The 22,803-nt window shown below is 37.6% G+C and overlaps 2 protein-coding genes across 2 annotated transcripts in view; one reads left to right on the top strand and one right to left on the bottom strand.

Annotated features, from left to right (window-relative positions):
- Positions 1-22,803, top strand: part of LOC129566913 (nucleolar transcription factor 1-B-like) — a 324,444-nt gene that overhangs the window by 30,045 nt on the left and 271,596 nt on the right. The gene's annotated exons all lie outside the window — the stretch shown is intronic.
- Positions 30-22,803, bottom strand: part of LOC129566910 (nephrin-like) — a 268,706-nt gene continuing 245,932 nt past the window's right edge. Inside the window, exons 13-21 of the mRNA XM_055443300.1 lie at positions 21,766-21,865; positions 20,718-20,829; positions 9,558-9,639; positions 7,401-7,542; positions 7,111-7,295; positions 6,681-6,913; positions 4,506-4,623; positions 4,160-4,215; positions 30-862 (exon numbers count right to left, since the gene is read on the bottom strand). Of these exons, the coding sequence (XP_055299275.1) occupies positions 515-862; positions 4,160-4,215; positions 4,506-4,623; positions 6,681-6,913; positions 7,111-7,295; positions 7,401-7,542; positions 9,558-9,639; positions 20,718-20,829; positions 21,766-21,865 (1,376 nt within the window). The 3' untranslated portion in view covers positions 30-514. The remainder of the gene's footprint in view (positions 863-4,159; positions 4,216-4,505; positions 4,624-6,680; positions 6,914-7,110; positions 7,296-7,400; positions 7,543-9,557; positions 9,640-20,717; positions 20,830-21,765; positions 21,866-22,803) is intronic.

Below are 22,803 nucleotides of genomic sequence, written 5' to 3'. Positions count from 1 at the left end.
GTGTGTTCTTTTTATTCATCTTCTGTGTAACGCCTGTGATATTTCTCTTCCTTCTTTCGTTTCGCTTTCAATATTTTACCATTTGTCATTTGATTTCGTTTCATTGTTTTTCTTCAATTTCCCAGTAAAATAGTTCGTTACAGAGGTTTGCTCTCTATTTCTTTGTCCTGTTTGCTGCACTATTATTAATGCTATCAGTTTTTTTTTGTTCTGTTTTTCTTCTTCTCCATACATTTAAGTACTCTATATTTTTTATCGAAACATTTCAAATGCTTAACTTACATACTCTATAGGCGTATTTTATATATATATATCTATGAATATATACACACACAAACCTTTTCCACTTGCTCCATTTCTTTCTCGCTCTCTGTATTTTCCGGTACATATTGTTGTTTCGTTCTATTTTTTTTTGTGTTCTATGTCCATCCCATCTCGTGAGTGTGTTGGCAGAGAGTAGTCGGAAAAAGTGTTGCGCCGCGTGAATGCTGCTCGCGCGCTCGTCTTTAGTGATTTATACACAACTTTCGGGCACACGTGTTGCCATTAACATATTTTTAATAGCGTGAACATTAATATCTAAATCGATTGATGTTGCATTCGCCGAAGCTGTTGTCGTCGTAGTCGGTCCCATTGTGACTGCAGTGACCATTGCTGTTGTCGTCGATGTTGGCCGTATTGTTCCAGTTGCCGACATCGACGACGTCGACATTGTTGTCGTCGTCGTTGCTGTGCTGCAACTGTTATTACTATTCGTAAAGTATGAACCTAGTATTAAATCTTGGGATGGAACATTTGTTGTTACAGATTTTAGCAGTAAATTTTTCGGGCGATTTTCATGACCGGAATATTTAATGTCATACTGGTGAAACAGCAAGTAGCAGCATCAACAACAGCAGTGGTAAGAAAAACGAAAGAAAAATGGAAGAAAAATCAATGGTTGAAAAAATTGCAATGAAAATGGTTATCAGATGAGAAAACGAAATGCCCAATTGCCCATTTTGTTGTTGTTTGGAAATCGAAAAGCAAAAAAACCCGTTCGCTATCGATGCGAATACACACACACTTCGAAAAAGAGCTCCGTTCTGCATTGAATTCAACCATTTTTTCAGGTCAACTGAAATTAATTCCTCTTTTCGTCCGTCCGTTCATTGGTTGGTTGGTTGTACTATCTCCTTGGAAAATGAAACGGTGACCCATTTTCATTACCAGCGTACTTAACGCTTAGTCAGGTTTTTCGCTTGAATGCAAAATGCGATGAGGTGATCACAAGCCGAATAAGAAGAAAATGAAACGAGCTTAAACGCCGAAATACATCTTTCGCATCACAACGAACTCAAAAATGCGGAAAAACTTATTATTTACAGTTTTTCATTTTGCAACGGGCACAATTTGTCAACCCAAGAAGAAGAGGAGAAAAAAAACGAATGGTGAAAAGTCGTCGGTGGAAAACGTCGTCGCCGAATGTTGTAAGCAGCATCGTATGTCAAATTAAATTTGTATCAAGTTCGAGGCAACAAATATTAGTAACACACAACACAAGCGCGCACCCGGGCTCGGTGTATATGTACTCGACATTCGATCCCATGCACAATGATATCCATATTTCTTTTTCTTCCTTCGTCGAAATATCATAAGTCTTTGTTGCCGTGTTCTTGTCTCAGCTAAGGCACACTCAAACGTGCACTCTTCAAGAGTATTTAAAATATGCGCTGAGAGAAGAAGTGAACGAGAAGAAGAAGAAAAAAAATTGAATTTGAAAAGGTTAAAAATGGGCGACTTGGAATGATTAAATGGGTTCCAGTGTCTGGATATGTCTTGCATTGTCTCGCATTATTGTCGGTGTTTTGAAATTACCCGTCTTACTTGAGCGCGCGCCAATGCGCGATTATTTTCGTTTTTTCTCCAACGTATCACCACATTGGATGCGTTGCTCTTCATCACATTCACATTTTTTCTGTTTCTTTCGACACAGTAGAACAAAAATATGATTAACTCCTTTCGTTGTCAAGGTCTGAACTTTTCAATTTATCGGCACTTACCGACGCACACGAATACGCGAAAAACTTTTTTATAGCTGATATTTGTCAGTGGAAATTATAATATGGCATCTCTTTGTCGCTCATAAAGCATCGCCAACTGCGAACCGAACAAGTGCAAAGAGTTTATTAGTTGAAAATGAGCTCTTTGCTCCATTTTTGTTTGTGTGTGTGTGTGTGTGTGACTTTTCGCAAAGCCTTTGTGCGGTTTTATTATTGCACGTGTGCATGCACAGCACGATCAAAATGAAAAATACTACGCGCGTTCTTTTAAATGTACCTGGTGTATGTGTATGTGCCTCAGATACTACCGTGTGTATGTTGCTGCTGTCGGCGAATCGCTTTTGGCTCAAGTGTTCCCTTTTTTCTTCTTTGCATAATAATTCGTACAGAAATGAAGCAGAAAAACGAAGCAGAAAATTGGTGGCGACATGCACCGTAAAAAAAGTATCCATGATAAAATGAGACACCGCTGTTGAACGTACAAGGAGGGATGAAGTGTCATAAAAAATCTCGTTACTAATCAATCTCCAGGGAAATTTTCTGGCGTTCTTTTTTTACGGGTATTCTCTGTCAAATTTATCGCACCTATTTATACATTCACTGGCATTTTTACCGTTGCATTCTTCTCTTCTTTTTCCCTCGCTAAGCGGATTTCTTCATAACGAGCTACTCTTTTCTCGCGTGTCTTTGGCCACGCGGCATTTCCGAAAAAAAAGGTGCATGGTGAGAGTCTCTCACACTCTTTGACAGCGAGCGAGTGAGGTGGAATGAGGGAGAGAGAGAGAGAACGGAGAGAACTATAGACAAAGTGAGAAGAAATGTGAATGCAGCAACTTTTCTCTACACCGCACAATTAAACAACACGAAAAGCCAAAAGAAGAACAATACATAAACAAAATCGTATGTACAAAGTTATTTTATTTCGGCATTGCTTTCGGCCACTCGGTATTCTCCACTTCTTTTTCACTTCTTCTTCTTCAACATATGTAATGCCCTCGTTTTCTTCGGGCATTTTCCACTTTCTTCGATGTTCAACGATAATTACATCAAAAACTTTGTCTTTTCAACAAATTTTTTACCACCGATCCCGTTTTTTGCGTCGCTTCTCTCAATTTTTTTCTCGAAATATATAAAGTGTTGGCAAAATCGCATCTAACTCATCACTGTTGATGGATACACTTCTGAATGTTACTTTCACAGCATAAAAAACGGCGTTTTTGTGTGCCCACGTTCAAATCGTTTTATGGAATTAGCGAACCAGAGGGAGTGTGATAGAGACGAAGAGAGAGGGAAGAGGGAGAAAGAGAGAGAGAACGCGCACACGGGACCAAAAAAACCCGTACAAACACTTGAATTTTCGCTATTTTGCACCTTTTCAAAATAATTTCGTTTAACGAGTTTCGGCGGCTTTGTCTGGCCGAGAATATTTTGTAGCATCATAAAATGCTATCTATAAATTGTTTGGGGCGGCTTGAAATGTGAATTGTGCACAGTGCTCGCTTTGTATGATGCGATTTGGTTGTGTGTTGTTGAGAGTGTTTCAACAGTTTTTGTTTTCCCACCGGCGTCAATTCCAATGATTGTTGCTAAAATTGATGATGGAATCAATGGACATTACATGTAAATCGGCTTATTCAAAGGAAAAAAAGCGAATACGCTGGAGTTTTAATTTCCCAATATCGTTCATTTGCGGAAACCATTTTATTGAAAATGAAAATAAAACAAGGCAATTAGAGCTGGACTGGAAGAAAAAAATTGGAATCAAACGAACATATATAAAATCCACTTTTATTGCTTTCTAATATTCGCGCAAAGCTCCAACACGTTTGACTTTAACATGGAATTAGTTTATTCGACGCCTGTGATTTTACAGCGAATTAAAAATGGGGCCGAATGCGTTTTATTTGGCATCGAAATCAAAGCTAGAAATTGCATCGAAAAAGAAAAAAAAATACTCGATCCGATAAATTCGTGTGTGAGTAGCAAAACAATTTTAGAGCTTTAAAGTATTGCATGATTTTTGTGTTGTAATAAATAGAATTTTTTCGATGCATTTCTTCTTTTCGAGTTGGGCGGGCGTTTCGGAATTTTTGCTATTGAAATTCATTTTTACTTACATATGGCTCGTCCGACCATTCTGTTTTGTAATTACTAAGTGAAATATCGTTGGCGGCTGGAAATCCATCGGCACGAACAACAACAAAAAAAATGGGAGAAAAAAACATCGTTTCCGTTAGAGGTAAATCATTTACAAATTTCAACTTTACACCGGATGAAGTAAAAAGAATGAACAAAAAAGTTTTGTTGAATGAAACAAACGAAAAAAAAATTGTTTTATTTAATTCGAAACAGCGGAAACAGCGAAAAAAGTGCTAATTTTTATTTGCATACTACAATGTTGAATGGAAAAGTTTATTTTATTTGCAATTTTTGTGTGTGTGAGTGTGGATGGAATCAACTTACAAAATTGTGCTGGAATGACGTCAGGATCACGTTCATCTTCGAGTAATTCGGTTGCAGCCTTAATGTCTTTGTTGCCACTATTATTATACTGCCATCGTGGGCTGGATTTGGAGTACTTCTGCGTTTTAATGCGGAAGCGGATAAAAGAAAAAAAAAGGCAAAAAATATATGAAAATTGTAGTCATGTCATCGAGCGAGAGAGAAAGACGAGTAACAAAAAAATACCAACAACGATGAACGGAAAATCTTTCAGTTTACATGAATTTACGAGCATAATTTGTGACAAACATTAAAAAAAAATATAACGACGACCAGGGCACCTGCACACATGAAACCGATAATTTTTTTCATTGTTCTTTTGTTTGTTATTTTTTTGTTATTTTGTTATTTTTTTTTTTTTTTTTTCAAAGTCATAATTTTACGCTGAAACTTTTTTTAATTAATTTTTACAACAGAGGCAAAGTCATAAAATAGTTGTGATTTAGTACCTTCAGTGCTAAATGGATAAACGGCATAAAAGCGCAGAGAAAAAAAAAATATCCAGCGAAATAGCTAAAAATGTTAACCATCGAATAAAATGGCGAACGAACGAGCGAGAGTGAGTGAGAGAGAGAAAAGTACAAACGAACTGAACTGAACTTGTTGGCTCTTGTTATTTTGCTGCTATGTTATTTTCGGAGAGCTTATCGTTGCGATGCATGATTGCGAGAAGTGGCATTGGCCGTTAAACACAAATGGAGAACACAACATAATACAACAGCAGCAGCAGCAGCAGCAGCAGCAAAAGTGCATTGTTTCTGTTTGCAATGTTGCGGGAGCGCTAATGTGACATTTTTCTTCTACGTTCGTTCACTCGTTGATCGTGCAGCGCTCACGAGTTGTTGGTGACTGTCGGTCTCGCAAAAAATCCGAGTACACGTATTTGAATTAACCTGAAGGCCCCCGAAGCACCATCACCACTGCCGTTGTCGACATGATGCATTTGTGACGAATGTTATAATAGAAATAATGCATAATGTGACATAATAACGTTTAAGCGTCTATAATTTTATATGAATATTGTGATTGTTACTTAAGGAGAAAAAAGGCGTAATGAACAACGTCAACAAATTTGCTCTCGCTCGCTCTCTCTCTCTCTCTCTCTTCAATGTTGTAAACTTTAATCGAGTGTGCCGTCGTTGTTTACTTTGCACTCTGTGTCGGTCGTTTGATGGCGTCCTCATAGTATACTGAATGTGTATATTTTTAGCTTATTTTCTCTATATATCCCGTTCTCTTTTATACATTTTGTGCACAAACACACGCAAAAAAAGAGCCAACATAAAAGACGAGTCAGTAGACGTAATGCGCAAATTATTATTGAAGCAGTAGCGACAGCAGACAAAGAAGAAGTTCTCGTTACGTCGACTGAATGTGGCAGTTTCAGTGTTTTATGCATTTTAATATCGAATGCAAACAGAGTTTCACTCAAACGACACATCCACACACAAAACCTGAAACATGCCAACAGCAAAAGAGCGACAGCGGTGAAGTAACGCTTGCAAATAAATATATCCGTTTATAAAATATGAATATGATGGTTTGGGGCACTTATTACAATCATTATTATCGCAAAACTGTTACCCGTAAATGGCTCTGCTACTAAAATTGTAGTAGCCAAATTCTCGGTGTACAAATGCACGGCAAGCGACTAAACTGTTGTTGGTACTGTAAAGTTTCGAAAACAAAAGCTCAAACTCAAACTCTCTGCTGAAGCTCGACGTCGTCCACATATATACACATACATAGAGACAGAAACACAATGACGCGAAGCTGAGATTGTTTTATACGTATACAAAAATCAAACAACACTTCAAAATGAAACAAGTTCAGGTTAGTTTTTTTGTCGCTCTTTTGTTGTTCGCTTTCGCTTCACTCGCACAGCGGATAAATCGACGAAAAAGTGCTCTGTATGCAAGTATAAATAATCGTTAGTTAGAATGAGAATAAAAAAAACCGAGGTGAAGCAGAACTAACGATGCCCGCATAAAAGGTGAACGTGTAGGTTGCGTCATACAAACTTGAACACACAGCACACCGGTACAGGCCATTATCAAAATGTGAACAGAACAGAGCGGGAGGGAACAACAACAACAGTCAAAAAGTTGAGGCTATACGCTTAAAACACAACCATACCTTTGTTATCGTATCCGTGTGATTGGCAATGTTGGCAGTTCCATTCGTATTACCAACAACACTTGTACAGAGTAAACTGCTTGATTGCTTCGAGCCATCAGTGACATCGTCAGTTTTATGCTGTTGTGAACGCTTCCATAAAATGCGCACCACACAATACGACAGCAGACATAAGATGGTTAATAAAATACCAAAGAATATCGGCGACAGTTGCATTACACCACTTTCCACAGCTGAAAATGAAAATGGATTAGAGCGAGAGAGAGAGTGAGAATGAGAAAATATTCGGAATATATATATTTTTGATAAGCGAGAAATTCTCTACAATAAGTTTTTCGAGCGGATAAGTGGTGGAGGGAAGAGGACAATGATAATTATATCGTTAGATATGAAAAATGGCATAGAGAAAGAAAGAGAAAGAAACACTTACAAGCTGAATGATGATCTCGATCGCCAATGAGTAAATCCTTGAGGATTACCTTCGAACTTCGACCTTTTTGATTCATCGCATAGATAACCACTCGAAATGTACGATCCTCAACACTATCGAACGAATGTAATGCTTCCAATGACTCGACCAAGAAATACGGCTCCTCCGAATTGGTTAAGTTAAATCTGTGCGAAGTAAGTTTTAATCAGATAAATTATTATTTTTATCAAATTTTCAAAACACCACAATCTATGCATATACGCAACCGAAGCAATTGAGTTTTAACTCACCTCACGCGTCCGGTTTGTGCCGATACCAATTCCAACACAAAATACTGCGGTAAGCCTCCATCGTAGCCAGCGATGCAATGAATCTCAACGGAAATTTGCGTCTGGTTGCTATATGTGCAATTTTTAACAGCCGTTGGAAGACCTAGAGGAACATAGTAGCAAGCAAAAAAAAATTTATTATGCAGAACGTTTAAAATGACGAATATTAAAAGGTTTTAAATGACATCTCTGTCTCTATTCGTCGCCTCGGACACAGACTTTGCATTTCAAATATATATCTTCATTCCGCACAACGTGCAATGAATCAAATTGCTCGAATAAATTTTGCGTCAACCACCTAAGCTAGAATGGATTAGATTGTCTGATTTCTCTCTATTTTGTGGCATGTTTTAGCATTTTAGCCCAACGAACACCGCACGCAAAGAGGCGAAAAGAAATATGACGAAAAGCGAGGGAGAGAGGCATTCGAGTAAAAGAATTTATTGCTTGGAAAATTTGATTAGGTGTCAGGCTGTTGTGGATGGTTTCATTTAGTTGGCTTCTGCTGAAAATCGATAGATTTTGTTACAGAGAGACACATGCAGAGCCTTTGTCACGACCACTCAATCAGCCAACGCGGCACGTTACAACTCAGCACACAATCCATATAATGTTTCAGTTGCTGCTGATGAATTATGAATTTTTTAATATCATCTGCTGTGGTTATCATGCTATTGTCGTTGCTGCTGCTGATCGTGCTGTGTGGTTACCACAAATGAAACTTTGCATATAGAATTGTTTGCATGTGAAATTGATAGAAAGCGACTGCGGTGGCCAAGCGCCGAAAAACCAATTGAATTTTTGGCGCGTCACGAATGGCGACGTGTAATGTGCGAACATAAAGTTTTATTTATTTTAAATTAAATTTGCATTGTGTTCGATGTACGACAACGCATTTGTTGTCGTTTCTATCATCGTTTGGCTTTGCTGTTGGCTCACGTACGTGCGCGTCGAAAATCACAATCGTGTCGTGTTGTTGGTGTGTGTCGATGGTATTTGATTCATTCTGTTTTTTTTTCTCTCCTTTTTATCATCTCATGATTGCATTGCATATTATTTTATCTCACGTCGTCTTCGAAGAGCTATAAACGTGGTTATTTGCCGTTTTTTTTCTCGTTCTTTCTTTTTCTGCACGCCCGTGCACGCGACGAAATAGCAATAATCTTAGTATCATTCGAGCATAAGCAACAAGCGATCATATTCATGATGATGAAATTTCATATTGCTTCACTTGGTTTCTTTTTCCATCTCGGTTACTTTGATTCTCTTCGAGCGTGAAAAGTTTCGCATTTTCGATTGTGGCACAGTCGAAAAATAAGATTTTCGCATTTGTTTTGGCGCATTTTGTTGACGCTTCTTTGTCGCGTATAACCCTTTTTATTACCTGTTATTGTTGTGAGTGATAATAATGAAATTTGAATAGAAAATAAGTTTGTTTTGTCTCTTGCAAAGGATTTTCGCCAGCAAGGCCAAACACTTATATTTTCATAAGAGCTGAAGTTTCTGTTCAGTCGTGAACTGAACAGCTGAACACACACACAACTTGGATGTAATCAAAATGAATGCTCTCTTTGCCAGAAAACTATATCATTGATACAGTTTTCGAAATGTGAACACAGACAAACTCGTTGCTTCTGCATTCAAAATGATGCCGGGGAATGTTCCGTGTGAGTTATCTTTAATAGAAGTGTCCGTATCTTTGGAACTATATTTCTCATGAAACATTCGGTAGATTACAGTGACGACAGTACTATCAGTTTTCTTGGAACAACACTTTTTGTGGTTGCGCAAATGTGTTGCGTAAGCAAAAGCTATGACAATCTCAACGATAATGAAATTATATGAATTGAAGGCGGTTTTTTTTCTCCTGGTAAATTCGCTTGTTTTCTGTCAGTGAATCTCCTTTGATAACGACATTAACAAAAATGCAACGACATCGAATGCAATTCCGTTCTTATGAAGAAATGATTACTTCGACCGAAGTAGCAAGATAACATCCACGAGATGGAGTTTTCTTTGTCGAATTTTCATATTTAACCAGTTATACCGAATGAAAAGGTACAAATCTCCTTCTATGAAGATTCATTCAACGACAAAAAATTACGTTTGTATACTCACTTGCTAATACGATTTGAAAAACACACGGTTGAATCTGAACACCGACTTCGTTCTGTCCCCAACACGATAAAGTTCCGTAATCCTGGCGGAGAGAGAGAGAGAGAAAGAGAAAAATAATCATAACAGAAAAATGACAAAGTTACAAATGTAATTTGTTAATTGGAAATTTACGATGCACACACAAATATTCATGGGAAATGCGCGAGAAAAAGGTCATAAAATGAAATATTAAGCGACTTGTGTTGGTTCGCCGAATTGCAAAGATGAACTGCTGTTGCTGCTGCTGCTGATGATGATGACGATGGTCATGCTGCTGCCCGAATTTTGGAATGTTTCCTCTTCCTTGGAATGTTTTCACAATTTTCGTAATTAGGTCAAAATAAATTTGAATGGAAAATCATTTCGTCGCAATTCCATTGAAAGTTTTCTCACTTTGTTCGCACCATGGTTTCACATCGACCCACCATTTTCATCAAGTAAATGGGCAACGGTGGTGCGGAAGAATGGAAAACTAATGACAATAACAATTGCAGTAATGGCGAAATAAAATGAATTTTTCGACGAATTTATGCCAATTATGTTCCATGATTTTTACCATCCTGACGCTGACAGCGAGCAAGCGGGTGAGTGAGGGAAAAAGAGATGACCAAATGAATAAACAACTCTGAAGCATTTTCCAACAACGAGAAACCTCGCACCAACGCTGAATGAGTCCTGATTTGCTGTACGCAAAGCAAAGAGCAGCAGCAGCGTAAGTAGACGAGCTTTATTCATGCAACATTGAATGGCATTCATCTTTTTCGGTCATCATCTGCAAAAGACGACCGACATAAACATGAAAAAATATTACGTACATCTCAGGGGTTGGAGCTCGTTTTTGCCACTCTCTTTCTCTCTCGCTCTCTCTCTCTCTCTCACGAATAATGAATTCACATGAGTTAAGTATCGTTAGTCGCAACATTCACAACGACACGGCGAACATACAACAGCGACAATACTCGACTACTGCATCAACATTTATACACACACTTTTCGGTGTGATATTCATTGTCGGTCTGGTTGGTTTACTAACATAAAAATGTGCGCATAAATTCTCCATTTTCTCGAAATTTATTCATTACAAAAGTTCCCGTTTTCACCGTTTTGCCGAGAGCGGACAGCGTGCCCGCTCCACTTTATATATGTACATGGGTTTGTTCGCCATTTCTTGTCTGCAGCCATATTCACGATATACGTTGTAGCTTGTAGCCCATTTTGTTTGTGCTTCGTTTTTGAAACAATGCATCCTGTAAGTTGCTGTCAACATTCATCGTTGCCCGTAGGTAATATGGCGGTACAATTTCGTGGAATTGCGAGATTCGGTGGCAAAGAAAACACCAAATGAGATTTCTTACTGAATTTAAACGCTTTGCACTTGTTTTCGCATTTTGATATCTCTCTTTCTCTCCGTGCCGCACTCTCTCGCACTCGCCTTCGCTTCATGTATATGTTTTATTTACAAATGCCACTCTCAAACTGGCCCCAATTCAATCTAAAGTCGTTCGCCATCTCCACACTGCGTTAACGTGAAGTTGCTTTGGCCAAACTAAACTGGAGAGCTGAGATGACGTGGAAATGGAAAATGCACTCATGAAGTTTGTTTTAATTTTGGGAGAGCTTGAGCTCTGCAAAGCATCACACCAAAATCAGACACAATTACACATTTTATTCATGGATCACTGCCAAACAGACAGCAACAGCAGCAGCAAGAGAAAACCAAATTGAACCAAAACCAGACCGTATTCAAATTGAAATTTACACATAAAACTTGCGTGTTGCCAGTGCACGTTGGAATATTTTATGGCATAATTTAAGATTTTCAACAAACGACGATTTACACTTTGCGAATATTTCTTTCATTCTGCATTGAAAGCGCGCAACACAAAATGGAGAAAAAATTCTCTCATGCCAATGCAAAAGTTAGTCATCGACTCTTCTTCGAATTTGATCGCAAATGGAAAGGGAATGGAGAGATTCGAAGTGAGAGGAATGTGAATCATGACAATTTTTCAAACGGCGACAAAGTGGTTTGCTCCGACAAATCAATACCGTCTGCATACACAGTGTACAAAATGAAACGTATCTAATTGCATTGTATGTGCACAATGTATGTCATTTCACGCATTGCAATCCGATTCAATTCGGGATCGGTTTGTGTGTAAGTTACGAGCTGTGCTAGCTGTTGTGCTGTTATCTATAAATCGTGTGTTTGTGTGTATGTGCCGGAGAGTACAAAACTGTTAACCAAACTGCATACGTGTGATGCGATACGACAACAACAACAACACTGACATGGGAAAAAAACCTGCACTGTAAAAAAGATTGGCTCAATCGAAGTTTTTTTTCTTCTTCTAGTGGTATTTGGATGAGGAAAAAAGAGTGAATGGCTTAGGGAGCAGCAGCGGCAACAAAAAAAATAGAGTGCACGAAGAGACAATGTATTCAATCGCTTGTACCAATTCGAAAATTGGTAGTCACATGAATGAGAAAATGCGCATAAAATCGAAATAAATAAAGATCACACATTTTCGTGTATCGTTTGGTCCTCCCTTCCCCACTCAACCATGTGTGTGTGTGTGTGTGTATGCATAGAATCCGATTTTGGCGTTCGCTTGTTATTGTTATTTGCTCGATCGGCACGTTTTCATTGTAAATACCGCGAAGTAGTAATTTTTTTCCCGCTCTCTCGCTCTCTCACTGTGTCGATTTCTCCGTGAATTTTTTTTCGTTTCGCCGTGGCCCACGGTTCAAGCACATTGAATGTGCTTCTCTTTGCCGCCGCTGCCACCCGTATTTGCCCGCTGTTGTTGTTGTTGCTACTACTGCTATCGCCTCGTTGCTGCATTTTATATTATATGCATTTCGTTCGTGCGCATTGGTTACGCTAGCTAAATGTGAATTTGCAGCTCGTGTGCCAGTTTTTCAGTGCTCGCTGCTCGTCTTCCATTTTATCTGCACACAGGCACATACACACACACACACACACACACCACATACACACATACACCAGTCGTTTGCATTCATTTTCATTTTCACAAGTTATGTTTTTCAGTTATCGGTTTTTGCATCATTTGTATTCGTTTGCACTTTATTGTTTAATTTTCATGGAAATTTTGTGTGAATGCTTTCAATTTTCCGATTCGTTGACAGTGAATGTGCTTAGAGTGCGAAATTTTTGTGAGTATGAGTATGTGTGTGTATGCACAAAAATGTACGATATTGAGAGTTTGTATGGTATAACAACTTTTGGCGTTCTTGTTGTTGTTGGCTTTTTTCTGATCCAAATTGACATGCAACAAGAAGTAAAGGAAAAGAGAGAAAAATTGTAGAAAGACATACTCGCTTGCACGATGAATGCAATTCGATACGATGCGCTGGAACACAACAACAGCCAGGCAAAGTAAGCCATTTTGTTTATGGGAATAATGTGTACAAGAGAGATTCCGTGCGGACGAATATCGGTTTCTTAAACATGGTTCATGTTTCTGAGGCTTCGTCCAAATTGCTTCATTTCGACATTGTAGTCAAGGGTCTTGTTTTCTCTCTCGCTCTCTCTCTCTCTCTCTCTCTCTCTCTCTGTGTGTGTGTGTGTGCTCTGAATGAGCACCAAAAACAACATGCATACCCACATGCATACGGAATGTGTATGGCTCAAATGACTTTATTTATTCGGAGCTGAGACCAACATATTTAATCTTGTTCTAAATAAACACACTGGCTGGCCTCAGCTAAATGAATGACATTGCATACATTTCGAAATTAACATTGAAAATGGCTTTATTCAGATGCAGAACGTAGGCAAACGCCTGGTCCGACCCGTTCGTCTGCGCCTCAAATGCCTCGTCGCTTTTTCCCAAACAAATAAGATATGCATTTGTTCGCTGAGTGTCAGGCATGGAATGCAGCACCATTTTCACTGGCAAATATATTTGCATGCGGTTCTCCTCCCCTCTCGCTCTCGCTCTCTGTGCGTGCAGCCGATACATATTGTGCGTACATATTGGATTTGCTTGAACTAACTAAACACACCATTTGCCATTGTGTCGCTTTTCAATGCAAATAATCTTCAGTTCAACACCTATCCCATTCAATGGCATCGACGACGTCTTATTTTATCAATGCAACTCTCTCTCTCTCTGCAATTCTATTCACTATTCATGAAACTTAATTAACTTTACAACACGATTTTCGATGCCAAAGCAATTTACGGATCAGACGTTATTTATGTGAGTGTGTGGCATCACCGGTCTTTGAACGTGTACCGACCATGGCACAACGACTCACCACACCATACAGGCGCATACACTGCAACAAGACATGAAAATCATTTTTCCACTACAAACCACCTTACAAAATGTTTACAAGGGATTCGTTTCAGTCACGTCAAGAGATTCCTTCAATTTTAATTGAATTTTTATGTTCACAAAAAGAAGAACAAAAATACAAAATCGCTTATTGAAAGCTTCATAATTTGGAACAGTTCTCCCATTGAATGAATCTCAAGGCACTCAACATACTCGAAAATATTTGAGAGAATTTACCAAATTCAATCGAAACTACCCCGTCCCTGGTGCTTTCAATTAAATAGTACATAAATCACAATCCCTTTTACATTCGATTAAAGTTTTCACAAATTCGATTTATTCCGATCAGTTTATTGATCTTTCGACCAAAACCAATGCCAAACTAATTGTGCTCACATTACACTCTGCATAGTTCACAGTTTAAATTTGTTGCTTTTGTTGTTTCGGTATTCAAATGAGTTTGATTGCAATTTGCTGGCTCCCATTTTCCCAGTCCAGTGCCTTTGTGCGAACACAAAGCAAGTGGTGGAAACGAAGGGAAAAATGTGATGCGCAATGAGAAATGAGGAGTAGAAGATATGAACGAGTTGAAAGGAAATGTTCTAGAACAATGCCTGTTAGCAACAAACGTGTGCGCCGCGGTAGTCACAACTGTAAACACTATACACGGTGATCAATATAGAAGTTCGTGTGTTATTTTTAGTTTAACTTCTTACTATATGTGGCGCCGGTGTCAAGTGTCACAAAATTTGGCGTCCGGCTAACAGGCATTGTTCGAGAAATCAATTTGGAAATAATTTGAGATATTTCCTCGCAGAAACTAATTTTAAACTGGTCTCTGACGCAAAAGCACTCATCTGAAGTCGCATCCACTGATTTTCCGCGCACTTGATAAAAAGCAACTAATTTTTTTCTTTCATTCATTTTGGTTTTTGCCTTTTGTCCTCTTCATTTCGTTTTTCATAACATTTAAATATCATTCAGGTCGGTTTATTGTTCTCTTCGCACTTTTTGCCCCATCTATTTGATTGTTATCTTTGTCAGTTCGCAATTTTAATCTTGTTCAATTTGGTGAAAAATCTTGAAATTTATGCAATTGTAGCCTACCACTATAAACGTCAGCGATCAACATCAACAGAGACACTATAGCACATAGCATTAAACGCACTATTGCTTCACTCTTTGTATACACTTTGACATCACTTATGCTTTGGCGCGCGTCTTACGTTTTTCAAACGTTTATGTTTGATTCAAGTATTTCACCGATTTCACCGAATTTTCTTACTCAATATCAATATATTCATTCTTACTCTGGAAGTTTTTTTTATTGCAATGATGTTTTAAAATATATTTTGTCGAGAAATATTTTTTTTTTCAATTTCCAAAATTAAATGAAATCAAAACACATAACATGAAACGCATTAATAGCGAAATGCATATGTATTAGTTTGTACTTATTCATTATAATGTATTTAGATAGGACGCTAGCGCGGCCTGATTGTAGCCAATTATTTTCCATTGGAACTATGGAAACCGGGTTTTCCATTTTGCCCAATATTATTAATTCCGTGTATACCTGTTGAATACTGTGTGCAAGTTGGGCGATAAGAAATGAAAACACTCCAAAATGGACATGGACACTTCTAAGTTGTAATATTTTTAATCCCTGACTCAATCGAAATGAAAACAGTAGATGAAGAAAGAAGAAAACTTTTCGGAAATTTATTGAGGGGAAAAATACATCAAATAAAACGCTTGCATAAACATCAGGCCAACGAACGATGCGATGGTAAACGTGCACAGCACACACACACACACACACACACACACACACACACACACACACACATCGGAGAAAAACAAATAACAAAGTGCCTAATTCATATTCAGACAGCGTTGGTATAGATTTAAATTGCTTCCATCTATCAGTCAAATGTATACATTTGATCCGTTCATCATATTAAATGGGAAGAATGGGACCGAATGAAGCTTTATATCCGAAAATCTGTACGAATGAGAGGAAGAGGAAAAGAGAGAGAGAGAAATGCGAAATGCGAGCATTGTCGAATGTGTGCCCACCTCCTCACTGTCATCCCGAAAAATCCAAAACGAATGGTAAAATCGACAATATTAATAAAATATTAGTTATGAATGCTGATGCGTATATCATTTTGAATCTGGGCACCACCAAAATTTATGATGGGTTTCATTTGAAATAAGTGTGTGAATATGTCATGTTAAGTATACTGACACATACGCCTTTTAGGTTCATCATTTATATTTTTATCGCATTTCACGTTGGTTATTTCGTGTGGCTATGGATACGAAGCAAGAGGATAGAGAGAGAGAGAGAGAAAGCGAACGAGGCATAAATCGATATATGTATTGTGTGTATTCACAACAAAATGAACAAACGCACATACACAAACAAGCACTCATTCACTCACAGTCGGCAGTCGCCATTAATATTGTCCGATGCCGCACAATGCCAAAATGCAGATAGCATGCAAACAAAATGCTACACACCTCTGAGCGACAACGAGAGATATTATTAAATGGGAATCAAAATCGCTTTTTTACGATTTTTACTCTTTCAGCCATTGCTACACATACACTCACTCACATCGGCTCTCATTCTCTCATTCTCTCCATCTCCCCTGCTTCAGCTCCCGCTCTCTATTTTTTCATTCAAATCCGATACGCATTTACGCGACACATTCGAATAACATGTCAGATAAATTGACAAAAAAACAGCAAATTGATGTGGAAAAATTGTGTATGACGAACAACAAAAAATACGGTTAATATATGAGGCTCAATTCACGGTATAAAAGGGAACGAAGTAACATTTTTAGTTTTGGACCAAAATACCGATGCACATGTAGGTAGATTGAGATTCAGGCAACGAAAATAATTTATAAATAAATAAATAACACAAAAATGACATGAACGGCAACGCAAAGGATGACAACAAAAAAAATTGGAATAAAATAAAATACGAATTGAAAGTGATAACAATATTTGTGTCACCGAAAAATAGCTGATCAAGGTAATATTATATATCTAGTGGGGATGGGGATGGGAAAAAAGAGAGCAACGAATCGGTAGAAAGAAAATGCTGGGATGGTGTGAGAGGGTGGCGGCATGCGGCTGCAAAAAAGATGACGAAGAAAATAAAATGCATAAATATAGCTAGATGACGGTGATAGAACGACACAGCGAATAAACAGCTCTTGCTGTTTATAACATCATCGCTCCCAACTGAAAATACGTATTTATGGAAACGTGTGAGTATGCGTTTGTCGACGAAATCGAAGCGAGACGAATACCCGCACACACACAGAGAGACGAAGACACAGAGAGAAACAGACACAGACACACCGAACAATTTTTCTTTCGACTGATTTTCTGTTTATATATGCTGATGATGCCAATGCCTGTGAGCTTCTCATGTCTTTTTTTGCCAACGAAACCGACTACTGAATCATATTTTTCTCTCAGTGCCCAGATCACCGAATATAACTCATAAAAACTATATCATCCAAACATGACACAAATTCGTATTCTTCATATTTTTCTTCGCCGAAATAAAACGAACTTTTTGGAGAAAAATACTTTTGCCAAATATATTCACACAAAAAAATGAAGATATAGAACACGTAGCGATTGAATATTTGAGTATGAGATAGAGATAGAGCGTGTTGAATGCTTTTGCCTTTCGTCGTCGTTGCCTTTGCTTTTTTCCTTTCGTCGTGGCCCGCATTCCATTCGCGCACCGATTTTCACGTGCACACCAAAAATACACTTTCATCGAATTGAGAAATACTCGAAAAGTCGATCAAGCGAGAGAAAGAGCATTTGAGCCTCGTATTTTATATTACGTGATCTGCTATTCCAGCCTCAGCATATCCAACCAATTTTAGCCAAAGGAGTATCGTATATCACCATCCAAACACGTATCATGCAATAAAATAATTTTTATATTCATCGCTTAGATGGAGAATAGTGCATGTTTGCGTCTTTTGATTCCGTTTTATTTTACCATTCTTGAGATATTTGAAAAGTTTTAGATTGAAACTTAAGGAACATTGGGTTATTGGCGGCCGATAAAAAAGATTGTTCGTAACGTTTTTTAAATTATTTGAAGGAATGAAATCATTCATTCGAAATGGGAATATTATGCATATTTCCGAATTTTTCTTTGCCTTTCCACCTTGCTTTCCCATTTCAACCATCATTTTCTACCAAAATTGAAGAACATAGACCGTTTCGCTTCTCATCGATAGCTTTGCTAATGCATATTCACATTCGTGAAAAGAAAATTTGACAACAACGAAAAAAGTGAAATCCAATCTGGTGGAAAAGCTGTTGTGAAATCTGCAAGGATTCTCAAAAGTATTTGCTAAATACGACGACAGCATACAAATCAACGGTAAACAAAACGTTCATCATTGTCATAGAAAATCAGCCAACAATCAGACAACGCAACAAAAGCCGTTCTTGAATTAAAGTCATCATTTTTTGGATGAAATTGCCTAGAGTTCTCCCCGGTACAATCAATAAAATGGCTGCAGCAACGGGTTTCAATTTGTAAAATTTTATATTTCCATACATTTTCTAACGGTTCAATCTTCTGCGTTCACTCAAAGCCGAGAGTGGCAATTTAACTGGAAAAATGTTTCTAAATCGATCCAATCTCATGTCTTAAAATATTCACGTAGAATGTTTGGCGGGCGTTTTGCTTGTTTTGTGGTATCGAAATCAAATTCAATATATAAAATAAAAATCAATGCATGGATTAGTTTCAATATATGAAAATCATACAAGTTATTCCATGGGTAGCTACAACTTGAAAATCGTGCAATAATGCTCCGAGACGCTCGTCCACATTCATAGCGGTGACACGACATGAAGCTGCAAGTGGAAGAAAACTTACTATGTTCGAAATGATATTAGTTCGACTGCAGTTTGCCGCTTTTTTTCTTCTTCTTCTTCTTCTTCATCGCTTTGCTTCATGATATTCCTTCATAACGCTCAACGCGCTCACAGTCGCACTTGTCTAGTGCTTGAAATTGGAGTGAGTATGGGTCGAATAAATAAGAGAAAATCATTAGGAAGGAGACGTGAAAGTCAAAACGAAATAGAAGAAGAGAAAAAAAAGCGAGCATTTGGTGAAGAAGAAGCAAAGTTTTGCATTATTTTTTTATTACATGATGTTCCCACAGGGAGATTGTCGAATATCGTTATGCGCGCAGTAATAATAAAAAATATAGCATATATTGCTGCCCGAGATACAAGTCAGTGTGTGTGTGTATGTTTGTTCATACAAAAACCCTTCGCTCCATCCGTTATACAATATTTCGTACTTTTCGAGCGTCGAATCTTTTTTATGCTGATCATCACAATATTTATTCTATTTTTTCGTCGTCTTCTTCGTTTTCATATTCTTCATTTTTTTTATTGTTATTGTAGCGATGGTTCCTTCTCTCTGGAGCGCCACCGAACGATAGCTTCCTGTTCGAAAAGGGGTGATCGCGAACGTCCAAACTTCTCATTCCCACTATTCGCTACCAAAAGCGAAGCGCAAACGAGAAATTCCACGCGAAAATAAATGGTTCTTTTACGTACACATTTATTATCACGGTGAATTATGAAGTTCACGTTCTTGGACAGTGTGAAAATGTTTGGCGCAACTTTTACAGCTCGATAAAGTTTCCTTCGATTTCGTTTTGATATAAAACGAACAAATATTCGCTGGTGGGAATCATGCGAAAAGTTATTTTCAATCATATCGATTGGTTGTAAAAACAAAGAAGATAAAAAGCGCACTCGCGTTGAAGGTATAGTCATCCCAACTATTTTCATCATATTCTAATTTTTTTCTTTTCGTCTTTCATTGAACGCAAACAGAGAGAACGAGCGAAATGAAGAGCGAAAAAAGAACGAGGCCATTTCTTTGTATGCACGTTGAAACTCTGGGCGAATGGAGAGCATTCAACAAAAATTCAAATAAGATGTTGTTCTAACAATTCACGAAATTTCGCGGAACTGGTGAATGAAAGCAAAAAACCAAAGGAGAAAAAACGATGCGAATTGAGCGCAGGCAGCAAGAAATGAGCTTCTAATTAGCAATTACTCATTTCGGATGCAGTCCAACATTGCATATACCTTTCGTTCGCCTCCTTTTTTTTCTTGGTGTTTATTTGCTGTTGGAGACTTGCGCAAATAGAACACAAACACACGGAGAGAGAGGGAGGAAGGCAAAAGAATATGAAAAAGTGACGATGCTGGAACGCAGCACAGCTTTCGTCTATGTTCCAAAACACTCAAAAAGAATAATAATTCTCTTTTTTTGTCAAGTTTTTTTTTGTGTGAATTTTTAAGGAGTGCCTCGGAAAAGTTAGCGAGCTCTCCTTTGGCGAATTTTAATCACTTATACAAATTAGCCGTCGTGAATGGTAATTATGAAAAAACTTATAATTTAAACGCTGTTGTTATTGGACGAAACGGAGTCTTCATTTAGTCATGGTCGAGCAATGAAAATGTTTTTTCTTGGAGTTTCCATTCGAAAATCATCAACACCAGAGAGGTAGAGCGTGAAAAAACATCGTCACTGCAGACAAAAGCAACGATTAAGGTTTCAAAAAGTCGACGAAATAATGGGAAAATCACGTAGAATTTGCATAAAATGGTCAACGCATCAGAAGAGTGTCTGAACAATGACTGTGTACAAATCGAAATGCGGTAGTCAACTGAACGGTAAAAAAAACAGGCCAAAATAAACAATAACAATGTAATATGGTAATATAGCACTTACTTGATCTGTGACTGGTGTATATTGCAAAACACTGGTTGAACCATTGCGGTGATGACGTTCTTTGCCCACATCCAATGTTTCTCCAGAATTGTTGAATTTCCAACGAAACGATCTAAATTTACCAAATCATTTTCAATGAATTTAACCGAATAAATGAGCAGTGTTTTTCTTTAAATAGCCCAAAACCAAGTCTCAAACAATGATTTTTGTTTTCCAATTGGAATCGTATATAATGGATTTCACAGTAATGAATTAAAGTTGACGTCCAATTTCAAAAAATGACCTAAAAATTCTAATTGACCAATTAATCTTTCAGAGATGCTTCACTGATGATTAAAGTGCCAAATTATTATAAATTCTTTGGTTTTCCACTCATTGATTAAAAAAACGTTTTATGTGCAAAAAAAAACGCAATCAACGTCATCATACTCGTCGAATAGATATTTTCAGTTGATAGACAGTTCAGATGGAACTAGTTCACCGATGGACTAGTTCAACTACAATGAAATATACAAATATCCTTAACCACAATGAAATGCGAATATTCTAATTGACACTTTGACTCCGTAAACAGTTCCACATTTAATTAAATCGATTTTTCTCTTTAATCTGACAGTAGAATGATTGCATCCTTTTAGATTTTCAAAGTTCTCCGATTCATGATTCAAATTCAAAATATATGATTTCACCATTTCTGACTATTTATCAACGTTTCGATCGATCAATTTGGTCGGATTGCCTTGTCAAAAGCGTCCAATTAGTGGTTTCAAAAGCAAATTTTCTCATCTTGACTCACCACCATTGCTTCAAAATCCATAGAAAATACGGATGGATTTTTTCTCTTTGATCACTGCCCTATTCGGGCTTATATTACTGAAATGCAACACCTGAAATGATGAAAAATGGTAAAATAAACGAAACCATGTTCCGCCTTCCTTGATGTCTGATGTTATTGCTGTTGCAATTCGTTTGTTTTGCGTATATACAATTGTTTGAGCGCTTAGGTTTTTGGGTTTTCGTAACAGATAAAATCAATGTGAATACAAACCTTGGGGGTGGATCAGCATGCACTTCACAGTAAATGTTGAGATTCTCATTTCGAAATGCACCGACAATGACAACCTTATCAGTAGCACACAGTGGAGCATCTATAAAATGATCATAAAATGGATGTTGTTTAGAAAACTCTGAGTCAAATTCAACGAAATGCAATTTGAAAATTGTCGACATTGTAGAATGAATACGTATTGCAACTCCGTTGCAATTTTGATGTAGATGACTTCAGCACAAACGAAATATGTTCTTGAGAATTTTTGGATAAATGCAAAAAGTTAGAGAATTCTTGGGTTCATGCAATTTGTTGATAAATTCCAAGCATTCGTCCAACTGGTCACTTCAGCAATTACAAGTAATGCAAACTTGCAAGAAGGTTGAACAGAACAAGAGAAAAGGAGAAAAAAAACACCAACAACTAGAATTTATTTCGGAAAATGAAGTATTTTCTTCTTGACTGCATAAAGGAGTGTTGAAAGGATGTGTGCTATGCCAGATGTGAAAAGAGCATCTGACCAACAACAAAGTCACAACCAATTTGAAAGCCGAATATCAAAGTTGAACAGCAATTTTCCATTCGTGTCGGTTTACATGGATGGCTGTTGTTGTTGTTGTTGTTGATGATGGTAGTGATGGTTTTACCTAAATCTCTTACATGCATGACCAAATTGTTGATTGAAAGACTTGATTTTCTAGTCAACACTTGATTTCTAAGTTGCACGAGAATCTTGTGTATCAAATCCGATTTTACCGATGAAAGATACCGTTGACAATATCGACTTAGACTCTTAGACATTCCACATTCCTATCATTTGAACGGGTTGAAATTAAATGAGGCCACAAGAAAATTAGAACGAAGCATCGAAGTACTTTTGAATTGCAGAACTTTTATCAAGCGAAAAAAACCACTCGAATCAATAAAATGAATGACAACAAAAATCCTCCATCACATCAATTTCAATGCAGGTTATTCGAGCGAATTGCAGCGGTTATTCAAGTGGTTCGGAAACTGGAATCATTTCCTCGAACTCGT

The sequence above is a fragment of the Sitodiplosis mosellana genome, unplaced genomic scaffold (genome assembly GCF_009176505.1).
Source record: "Sitodiplosis mosellana isolate CC-2019 unplaced genomic scaffold, AAFC_SMos_1.0 Smas_scaffold_5, whole genome shotgun sequence".
NCBI classification, from domain to species: domain Eukaryota; kingdom Metazoa; phylum Arthropoda; class Insecta; order Diptera; family Cecidomyiidae; genus Sitodiplosis; species Sitodiplosis mosellana.
Note: the sequence above shows the minus strand (reverse complement) of the source record. Positions and strands in the feature narration are given on the sequence as shown.